This window comes from Mandrillus leucophaeus, unplaced genomic scaffold (assembly GCF_000951045.1).
Source record: "Mandrillus leucophaeus isolate KB7577 unplaced genomic scaffold, Mleu.le_1.0 Scaffold208, whole genome shotgun sequence".
In the NCBI taxonomy this organism is placed as follows: Eukaryota; Metazoa; Chordata; class Mammalia; order Primates; family Cercopithecidae; genus Mandrillus; species Mandrillus leucophaeus.
The window spans coordinates 2,730,039-2,741,286 of record NW_012102121.1 but is presented as its reverse complement, the minus strand read 5'-3'; the positions used below and the strand labels follow the sequence as shown (position 1 = coordinate 2,741,286).

Here is an 11,248-nt window from a genome sequence, read left to right as displayed (position 1 = left end):
CGCTCTGTCGCCCAGGCTGGAGTCCAGTGGCGTGATCTCAGCTCACTGTAAGCTCTGCCTCCCAGGTTCACACCATTCTCCTGCCTCAGCCTCCCGAGTAGCTGGGACTACAGGCACCCGCCACCACGCCCGGCTAATTTATTTGTATTTTTAGTAGAGATGGGGTTTCACCATGTTAGCCAAGATGGTCTCGATCTCCTGACCTTGTGATCCGCCCACTTCAGCCTCCGAAAGTGCTGGGATTACAGGCATGAGCCACCGCCCCTGGTCTTGGTCAGTATCTTTACCTTTCCCTTTATGTAAATGTTCTTGGTTGAGCATGGTAGTGGTGGCTCATGCCTAAATCCCAGCATTTTGGGAGGTCAAGGCAGAAGGATTGGTTGAGGCCAGGAGTTTGACACCAGTCCAGGTAACAGAGTGAGTCCTCATTTCTACAAAAAATAAATTAAAAAAAAAGTTCACTGGGCATGGTGGTACACAGCTGTAGTCCTAGCTACTCAGGAGGCTGAGGCAGGAGGATCACTGAAGCCCAGGAGTTAGAGGCTGCAGTGAACTGTGATCACACCACTGCACCCTAGCCTGGGTGACAGAGCATGACCCTGTCTCTAGAAGCAAAATTCTAGAGGTCAAGAACCAATCTAGATACCCATACCATATTCAGAGTTTCCCCCAACAGACCCAAATGTCATTCACAGCTATTTGGACCAAACCAACATCCAACTTAGGTCCACAAGTTGGTATCTGTTAGGTTCCTTTATTCAAACTTTAAAAAATTAGAGGATTTCGTTCTGTTGCTCAGGCTAGAGTGTAGTGGCTATTTACGGGTGCTATACCACTACTGATCTGTACAGGAATTTTATCTGCTCTGTTTCCTACCTGGGCCAGTTCACCCCTACTTAGGCACTAGTGGTCCCCCACTTCTGGAAGGTCACCATATTGATGCCAAACTTAGCATCAGTCGGTTTACAATCGGCATAGCACACTACATCCTAGGCTCAAGGGATTCTCCTGCCTCAGCCTCCCAAGTAGCTGGGATTTAGCGTGTACCACTACTCCTAGCCTTTTACTCACTTTCATGACACTTGTTGAAGAGATCAGGGCAGTTGATCTCCAGAGAATTGTAGCCATGTGCAGGATGGATTAGAAGGAATAGAGCAACCAATTTACTGAGAAATAATGACTAAGACAATAGTGATGGTGGAAATGGAGAGGAGAAGATGGATTTGAAATACATTTCATAGGAATAATTGACAAGTTTTTTTTTTTTTTTTTGAGATGGAGTCTTGCTCTGTTGTCCAGGCTAGAGTACAGTGGCATGATCTCAGCTCACTGCATCCTCCACCTGCTGGTTCAAGTGATTCTTCTGCCTCAGCCTCCCAAGTAGCTAGGATTACAGGTGCACACCACCACCACATCTGGCTAATTTTTGTGTTTTTAATAGAGATGGGGTATCACATAGGCTGGTATCGATCTCCTGACCTCAAATGATCCTCCTGCCTCAGCCTGCCAAAGTGCTGGGATTACAGGCATGAACCACTGAGCCTGGCTGACAAGATTTGATGATGGAGTAGATCAGGGAGGAAGGAGGAGTCAAAGCTTAAGTATTTAGATGGATGTCATGCCTTTTGATAGGAATGGGCATGTTGGAGGAAAAGGTTAAAGGGAAAATATGTTTTTGGACAAGTCAAATATGAGATGATGTCTGGTATGCTGTTGGATATGGGGACCTGAAGCCTAGAGATGCTTAGAAATGACTCATGTTTTTACAGTACACCATATTTAATGGAATGGGCTCAAGACATTCTATTTTTTTAAAATGGTATTGGTAAATTGGACATGATTTGGGGGAAGGTTAGATTATCACTTCATACCGTAAAAATCAGTAATCTAAAACAAATATGCAAAATTATCAAAGTGCCAGGAGAAAATGTTTTAGAAGTCATGAAGTAAAATGTTGGTAGATTTAACTACATTAAAAAAATTAACTTTGATACAGTAGAAGTCACCATAAAATTAGATAGTAAGCTACAGATTGGAAGAAAATATTTGGAACATACATAACAGATTGGGTTACTATCTCTGTAGGCAGGATCATGGCTCTCAAGATGCCCACATCGTAATCCTTGGAACCTTTGTATATATTATTTCACATGGAAAGAGGGCATTAAGGTTCCAGATGGAATTAAGGTTGCTAATCAACTGACTTTATTCATTTATTTATTTAGAGACAGGCTCTTGGCTGTGTCGTCAAGGCTGGAGTGCAGTGGCATGATCTTGGCAACCTCCGCCTCCTGAGTTCAAGCGATTCTCCTGCCTAAGCCTCTGGAGTAGCTGGGATTACAGACACACACACTATGCCCAGCTAATTTTTATGTTTTTAGTAGAGATGGGGTTTTGCCATGTTGGCCAGACTGGTCTTGAACTCCTGGCCACAAGTGATCCACCTGCCGTGGCCTCCTGAAGTGCTGGGACTGTTACAGGCATGAGCCACTGCTGCGCCTGGCCATCAACTGACTTTAAATTGGGAGTATCCTGGAGTATTCAGCTTTGCCTAGTGTAATCATAAGGGTTCTTAAAAGTGGAAGAGGTAAGGTTGGGCGTGGTGGCTCACGCCTGTAATCCCAGCACTTTGGGAGGCCGGGGTGGGTGGATCACCTGAGGTCAGGAGTTCGAGACCAGCCTGACCAAAATGGAGAAACCCCCATCTCTACTAAAAATACAAAATTAGCCAGGTGTGGTGGTGCATCCCTGTAATCCCAGCTACTCGGGAGGCTGAAGCAGGAGAATCACTTGAACACAGGAGGCAGAGGTTGCAGTGAGCTGAGATTGTGCCATTGCACTGCAGCTTGGGTGATAAGAGTGAAACTCCGTCTCAAAAAAAAAAAAGGTGGAAGAGGGAGGCAGAAGAGGTCAGAGTGATATACTGTGAGAAGAACTTGACTTGCCTTTGCTAGCTTTAAAGATAGAAGAAGGGGATCAGTAACCAAGGAATGTGGGCAGCCTCTAGAAACTGGGAAAGGCAAGGAGTGAATCCTACCCAGCGCCTAGAGAAAAGGATGCAGCCCGGCCAACCCCTTGATTTTAGCCCTGTGAGGAATGTGTCAGACTTTTTTTTTGCCGAGAGGAGACAGGGTCTGTTGCCCAGGCTGGAATGTAGTGGTGCAGTGGCTCACTGTAGCCTTGACTTCTCTGGTTCAGGTGATCCTCCCACCTCACCTTGCCGAGTAGCTGGGACTATAGGCGTGCACCGCCATGCCCAGCTAATTTTTTTTTCCTTCTTTTGTAGAGACAGTGGTTTGCCATGTTGCCCAGGCTGGTCTTAAACTTCTGGGCTCAAGCTATCAGCCCATCTCGGCCTCCCAAAGCGTTGGGATTACAGATGTGAGCCACTGCACCCAGGCTCTGTGTCAGACTTCTGACAAAATAAATTTGTTTTGTGGTAATTTGTTATAGCAGCCGTAGAAAAGTGTAATACGTTGACTAATACAATATCCAACAAATAGTGCGTTAGAAAATGGGTAGAGGATATGACCAGGTGATTATAGAAATCCAGATGGTTACTAGACATATTAAAAGGCACTTGTTTTCATGGCCTTGGAGATGGATGAGCTGATCCAGGGAGAGAAAAGAGCAGAGGGCTGAGAAGAAATGGTCAGAAAGATACGTGGAAAACTTACGGGTCAAGTGGATGAAGAAGAGAATACCCAGGACCAAGCACAGTTGCCTAGACTCAGGCTACCTGTGCTCATGTGAATGGATGTAGTTTTTTGTCCACATGCTGTGAAGTCGTTCCCTCTCAAGGGCGGCCCTGGGTTATGCTGACCTGGCCTTGTAGCCTCACCCCGTAGAGTAGGGATGTGTGGACTCCAGATGTGATCATCTGTGAAGATCCATAAAAGAGAGTTAAGCCTGCAGAATCCTGAGTGCTATACTTCTGGGACTTGAACCTGAGGGGATATGGCTGCAGCAGAATTGGGAAGTGACATTTTCAGTACCCTGGATTCCAAAGAAGACATGAATGGGATTTGTCTAATTCAGCTAGTTTATTAGAATTTCCATTTCTTGTCTCCACATCCCCACCATCCCCCTGGTTTGGCTTCAGGTCTTGGCATACCAAGTGCCAGTATTACCAGCCTTTTCTCTACTGACTAGATTTGGTGGGTAGGGGTTGATGGTTACCCAGGCATTTGGCTAACACCTTTTGGAAACCCCTGGTAAGGGAAGCCTTGAGGGTAGGGGAGGAGAGATGCTTCTCCATGTGGGCCCAAGGACAGTGCTTACAGTGGTGAGGGGTCAGGATGTCACTTGCTCTCAGACCTGCCTCTGGCTGATCCTGGGGACCCGAAGCTTTGGGGAGAAGCAGCTGGGGAAAAGCAGTGTGTTGAGAGCTCTGGCCCCTGTGTTGATACCTTTGAGGAAATGTGCTTACAGGGGCCTCTACTAGGCTTCTGGCCTGGGCGGGGTGGTTCTTCCCTGTGACTGTGGATAACCCCAACCTTGCAGTCCCTCCTCTGTGGTCTCCTGCTTTGGGTTTTCTAGGGTGCTCTCCTTTTTTGGCTGAGGATGAGGCTGAAGCCTTGTCCTTTCTCTTGTCTGAGACCAGAACCTTAGAGTTTGAGGGTTCTCCTGGGCCTGGAGATGGATAGTTCACACCAGCCTCCATGTGTACAAATGACCCTTGGAATGGGACCTGGCTCACCATCTTCCCCTTCATTTTCTCCCCTCTTTGAGATCCTTGTTCTGCCCTGCCAGACTCCTGTGACTGAATCTGGGAAGAGGATTGGGAGTGATGACAGTGGGAGGACTGGACAGGCTGAGGTACTGTGCCCTGAACTTTTTGAGGATGACAACTTGAAGAGTGGGGGCATGGATTAGGGGGATAAATCTGCTGTGGTGGGCGGGAAGGGAGTCCCCAGGAGTCTGGAATTGTGGAGCTCAGAATAGGGGAGCTGCAAAATGATTGACTTGGTCCAAGGGCTCTGGAGGCAGAGCTCTGCTGCAGTTTCTTCAGCCTGAGTTTCAACTCTCTACTCCACTGCCAGGCATGGATCCTAGGATGGGTGAGCACCTCTGGGACAGTCCCTCTCTGGGAGTGTGGGACCTCTGCCTTAACCCCTGGGCACGTCTGTCCCTTGGGTAGACCAGGATGAGTGCGCTCAATCTTCACAGCTTCAGCTAGGGTGGGAGGCCAGGGCACTGGGTGTAGGGGATCCACTGCCAGAGGGCTGGGGCCTTGGGGAACTTCTCTTTGTTGCATATTTCTCCACACAAATTCAAGGTCAATGTGTGGCTCTGGTAGAGGAGTATAGAGTGACCTGGGGGCTGGGAGCTCAGTGGCCCAGTGGTTCGTTCTTTGCTCCACTGCTTCCCCATCAGGCTCACAGTTGCTTTGGTCTGCGATAGGCTCACTTATGTGGGACTTTGAAACAGAGTTTGAGGATGGATTGGAGCCCCCACCTGGGAACACAGGAACACAGTTTTCTTTTTGCTCCATTTCCCCTACAGTAGACTGAGAATCAGACAAGACTCCCAGAGGGCTGACTCCATGCAGGTCTTGGGGTGAGTTACAAACTGGGTGCTTAGAGGCCCAGGAGTTCTTTCTCTTTCGTATGTTTCCATATCTAGCTTCAGAATCAGACAGGACCCCCATGGATCTAACTCTGAGTGGCTCCAGTGCAAGAGCTGGGAGTGGGCTGAGGGCCAGAGATGGAGACCTAGAAACCCAGGAATTCCTGGAATGCTCAGTGTCTTTCCACATAGCTTCTGATGTAGTGAGGCCTTCCCCAGGATTGACTCTGTGTGGCTCCATAAGGGAAGTTGGAGATGCGCTATGAACAGGGTCTGGGGAATCAGATGCCCAGAGGTTCTCTTTCTGCCCCATGGTCTCCCACAAAGTTTTGGATTCAGACAGGACTCCCTGGAGGCCCATTACTAGAGACTCCAGGAGAGGCACTGAGCGAAGGCCGGGAGGTGAAACTGGGTCTGCAGGGACCCAAGTATTTTCTCTACTCTGCATGCCCTTCCATGGTGTCTCAGATCTTGGTGGGACACATTCAGGGCTGGTTCCAGAGAGCCCTGGATTGAGGTCCAAGGCTGGAGACTCAAAAGCCCAGAGGTTTCCTGAGTTTTCTGTGCATTCCCACTGGGGCTTGTATCTGGATGGATTTTCCAGGGAACTCTCTCCCTGGAGTTCTGGCAGGGAGTCCAGGGAAGGGCAAGGGACTGGCAGTGAAGACTCAGAGGCCTGAGGTTTCTCTTTGTATCCCATGGTTCCCAAGAAGTCCTTAGATGTAGTAAGTCCTCCTTCAGGGCTAACTTTTTTGGGTTCTGACAGAGAAGCTGGGAATTGGCAGGAGGGTGGCATCGGAGGCTCAAAAGCTTGGGGCATCTTTTTGTGTCTTGTGGTTTCCAACTGAGTCTCATATCCAGGGAGAACTTCCAGGGGACTGGTTCCAGGGGACTGTGTGGGTGCCTCAGCGCCAGATAAAACTCCCTTGTGGTCTACAGGGAAGGACCTCAGATGGAGGGGTAGTGATGAGACAGAAGGAGAAGATGGAGGTGGAAGCAGCTGAGGATCGGGGGCCATCCCTTCTAGATCTTCCATAGTATGGGCCTCATGGGTAGAAAACTGGGCTAAGGAGTGATACTGGGGAAGCAACAGGTTGGACCTAGGTAGGAAGGCAAGCTTGTTGAAGAAGACAGAAGAACAAACAGACAACTTCAGAGGAGAGGGGCCACCTGAGCTCAGGAAGATGGCCTCCAAGGACTCGCTATGCAGAGAGGGGAGACCCCAGAAGAGCTGGCTTTTTCTCTGCTGCCGGTGGTTGCCTGATGCTATCTTGTGCCTCACAGGAAAGCTGGTCAGAATCTGGAAGATGGGGAAGGATCTTGAAGGGCTCACGGGCTGCGTGACTGTTTGCTCTGGTATCCCTGTGGCCTTGAGGAGGCCCTCAGAACCACAGGATGGCTGGGGTGGGGCTGGAGTGGCTTGCTCTCCAGTGGGAGCTTCTTTGGTAGGAGAACATGGCTTCAGTGGATCCGGAGATGCCTCGTCTTCCACCTCTTCCTCCTCCTCTTCCCCTTCTTCCTCCACTTCTGATTTCTGCTTGCACAGGCGATCAAGGAAGGCCACATGGTGCAGAAGTGGTAGGTCCTGGGAAGTAGAGAAAGATACTCTCAGGCATGAAGCCTATTTGGATACACAGGGTTTGTTACGAGGCACTCAGTCTACTCCATATCCAGAGTGGACAGTTACTCACCAATCCCACATGTGTGGTCAGTCACCTACACAGCTGCTCATCTAGTATTAATGGTCATTACCCAGTCCTCATTTGGATCAGTATTCCCTCACATAGCTGTACATCTAGAGTCCATGGTTACTCACCTGGCTTCAAATCTAATGTCAGTGGTTATTCACCCAGCCTCACATCTAGGGCTTATAGTCACTCACCTGGGCCCACATTCATACCAATGACCTCACATGTGGTGTCAGCAGTCATTCATCCAGCTGTACAGTCACAGGTCACCCACCTTGCCTTGCACCATATTCCCAGAGCACCAGGGATGAAGCTGTCGCAACCTCCCAAGCTGCCACCATCTCCGAATCTGCCAAACCATGAATAAGAATAGTGTCACCAGATTTCCTGGACTCTGGAAGCAGCTGCTGCCGCAGTGTCTGCAGGCTAGGGTATGGGTCAGTTGGCCCCAGAGAAGCCCCATATCCCCCTGAGCCCCGAGCAGGTCCTCCAGCAGCCATTCCATTTCCCTTAGCCTTGTGGCAGTTTACCCTGAGGTCATCACTGCATCACAGAACAAAGAACTCCCATCCCCCACAGAGGCCTGGGCTTAACAGCCTTCTTCCTGAATTTAGAACGAAACAAAATTTCCTCCATCAGGCAATTCCTGCCTCACTCAGTGAAATGTGGGTGATCCCCTTTTGATTGCCCAGTTCAGAATTATGCTTCAGGCATTGTAGTTAAGTACATGGATTCTAGCACCTAACTGCCTTATTCAAATCAAGCTCTGTCATTTCCTACCTGTGAAAACTCAAAACTACTTAATCTTTTCAGTGCCTCATTTTTCTTATCTGTATAGCTAGATAAGAAAAATGAGGCACTGAAAAGATTAAGTAGTTTGATAAGATATCATTATCTTTATTTTATAGATATTTATTATTACCGTTATTTTGAGACAGCATCTCACTGTGTCACCCAGACTGGAGTGCAGTGGTGTGATCACAACTCACTGCAGCCTCAACCTCCTGGGCTCAAGTGCTCCTCCTGCCTCAGCCTCCTGAGTAGCTGGGACCACAGGCATGTGCCACCATGCCCAGCTAATTTTTATATTTTTTATTTTTGTAGAGACAGGATCTCTCCATATTGCCCAGGCTGGTCTCTACTCCTGAGCTCTAGGGATCCTCCTGCCTTGGCCTCCCAAAGTGGTGGGATTATAGGCGTGAGCCATCTTGCCTGGCATGTTATTTTTAGAGGCAGGGTCTCACTGTATTGCCCCAGCTGGTCTTGACCTCCTGAGTTCAAGAGAGCCTCCTATCTCAGCCTCTGAGAAGCTGGGATTACACGCATGGGCCACTGTACCCAGCACAATAATATTATTACTTACTACATAGGGTTGTTTTGAGGATGTAAAAAGTAAAGTAATGGTTCCTCTTCAAAGACTTTCCTCTCCGTCTAATTAGGAATAAATAGTAACTTCTCTTAGAAGCAAAATTTATTCAAATACTTGTGCTAACATTCTTAAATATCTGCTAGCCATAATAAAGAAATCAATGTAGTTTCCACAATTTAGCCTAAATATTTGCCCTGGCATGCTTATATTGGTCCAAGCAAGCATTAGGTCATAGCCTGTTCCTCTTCTGTATTTGAAGGTGTTTTTACCTTTCTCAGCATTCCACAAGTTAACTTCTTCCTTCCTTTGTTCTCTGCCTTTGCCTCTTTTTAAAAAGTTCTAAGTTGCTAGCCAGTCAGGACAAATACAGAATGTGAGGTCCCGTTCCAGCCAATGGAAACCGGACACAGCAGTAGGGTGGATGCGTCAGGCTGTAAATGACCCTGCCTCCTTTGTTCGGTATACTCTTCGTGGCAAAACTGCTGGCGAGTGTACCCTTTCTGCAGAAAGTAAAAATGACCTTGCTGAGGAAATTTAATTTATATTCAAGTGCTATTTCTTTATGGCACCGGGGAACAAACATTTCTAACAAGGATTAAATGAATAAATGTGAATGCTTAGAATAATGCCTGGTACATAATGTATGCTGTATTAAATTTCTATTTAAAGTTTCTGATTATAAGCTTCATTCTGTTTTTAATGGTTGGAATCTATCCCCTCTTTTTTATGCTTGTGTCAGCTGTGAACTGTGAAGCATTCATGTTAAGGATGACAAATAAATGTGCTTTGCCTTTCTTATTTCCTCCATTTTCCCCTAAAACCACCACTTTGTTCCATATCGGCCCTTCCTTTCAGGGCCACACTTCAATCCCTGTCCTCATTAAAAGCTGATTTGTTCTGGTGGAAAGTGTGCTGAGCTGAAAGTGAGGAGACTTGGGTTCTCTAGCTCCGTCACTGATCCACCACATGATCTTGAGAAACCAAGAGAGGTTTCTCCTTTGGTACCATGAGTTCGACTAGATTGATTCATTCATTCATGCAGCATTTGTTGAATGCCTATTATGGACCAGGTATTGTGCTCAGACTTGAAACTGCAGAAGTAAGATAGAGTCTCTGCACTAAACTAGGTCCCATTTCATTGGGGGATCAGTGAAGTAATAGATAATGAAAATAGAGATATGCACAGAGTATTATGGGTCCAGAGAACAGATACCCACCAGTCCGAAGAAGGAGGTTGATGGTGAGGGTGCTTCCCAGAGGAGATGATTAATGCTTGATTTGAGGAACCAAGAAAGTAAGGATGTAGTGTAGGGAGTGAGAGGACAATCAGGCAGTAGGAACAGCCTATGTAAATGTGCTAGGGCAGAGAAACTATGACCCATTATGGAAATTGAAGGTATTGCAGTGTGGCTGTAGTTTTGTTTGGGGGTTGGGGAAACGGTAGGAGATGAACCTAGAAAGACAAGATCACAAAGCCCCTGAACACCAGGCTAAGAAGTTGGAACTCTGTCACTTTTCAATGTGAAACCACTGAAAAGTTTTAAACAGGGAAGTGAGAAGATGAAGTTTGTGTCTTGGAAATAACATTCTAGTGAGGGTAAAGACACGAAAGGCAAGAGGTTAGGTGAGTCTTGCTTTAGTTAAAGAAAAACTAAAGTGAGGCTGGAACCATGGCAGTGATGGTGGGCATGGGGAATATGGATTCAAGTAGAATTCCAGAGATAAAATTGATTAGACTTGTTTACCAATGGGATAAGTTGGGGGAGAGAGTAAATTGAGGGTGACTCCAAGATTTCTGACTTGGGAAACTGGATGTTTGTTGGTGCATTTTCACTGAGATAAGAAACAAAGACCTGGGAACCAAGTTAGGGTGGTTGGGGGATGGTGATGGGTTCCATTTTAGATATTTGAATTTGAGGTTCTGATGTCACCTCAAGGTAAAGCTAGGCAAGGGACAGATACATGGATCTGAAGCTTGGGAGAACAGTCTATGGGGAGGGGTGGCTGTAGATTTGACATCTAGCAGCATATATGTAGCAGCTGAAACCATTGAAGGGCATCAAGATGAGCTACTTATGTGTAACATTTGGCCCAGACAGTGGTTTTTAACTGTGACCAACGGTGTTTTTTTAGAAAAACCTGAATGAGTAGCCACTATTGTAAATCAGTAGATTGTATATAATATTATTTCCAACTTAAAATCTGGCAACACTGGACTTATGTTCCCACAAAGTAAAGGCTATTTGGAGCTAAGTAGCAATTGCTCCCTTTGGAATGAACTTGTGCTCTCCCGTTCACTGCAGTTCTCACCCTGTTCTTAGAGTAAATGCCAAGACTGGGTATGGTGACTACTCACACCTGTAATCCCAGCACTTTGGAAGGCCAAGGCAAGAGGATTGCTTGAGACCAGGAGTTCAAGGCTACAGTGAGCTATGATCATGCCACTGCACTCCAGTCAGGGCAACAGAGTGAGATCATATCTCAAAAAAAAAAAAAAGTTTAATGCCAAGACTAAGGGCTAGTTACTGTTGATCATTGTGCCTATGATTTTGTTTTCTTCCACTTGTCTATTTTTACTAATTTATATTATCTGTGTGGTATTTGAATTTGCAACCACAGATGA

General features: G+C 46.9%; 1 protein-coding gene across 5 annotated transcripts; it reads right to left on the bottom strand.

Annotated features, from left to right (window-relative positions):
• Positions 1-4,019: 4,019 nt before the first annotated feature.
• Positions 4,020-8,950, bottom strand: LOC105539691 (chromosome unknown open reading frame, human C9orf131). Of its 5 annotated transcripts, XM_011980089.1 has the most exons (3): positions 8,895-8,950; positions 7,531-7,605; positions 4,020-7,153 (listed from the first exon to the last, which is right to left on the bottom strand). In XM_011980089.1, the coding sequence occupies exons 1-3, from the start codon at positions 8,904-8,906 to the stop codon at positions 4,142-4,144; spliced, it is 3,099 nt and encodes a 1,032-aa protein (XP_011835479.1). In that variant the 5' UTR covers positions 8,907-8,950; the 3' UTR covers positions 4,020-4,141. The 5 variants fall into 5 exon arrangements, with proteins under 5 accessions (XP_011835479.1, XP_011835480.1, XP_011835477.1 ...); XM_011980090.1 differs by lacking the exon at positions 7,531-7,605; XM_011980087.1 differs by lacking the exon at positions 8,895-8,950 and having other exon boundaries at positions 7,531-7,808.
• Between the last annotated feature and the right edge of the window lie 2,298 nt (positions 8,951-11,248).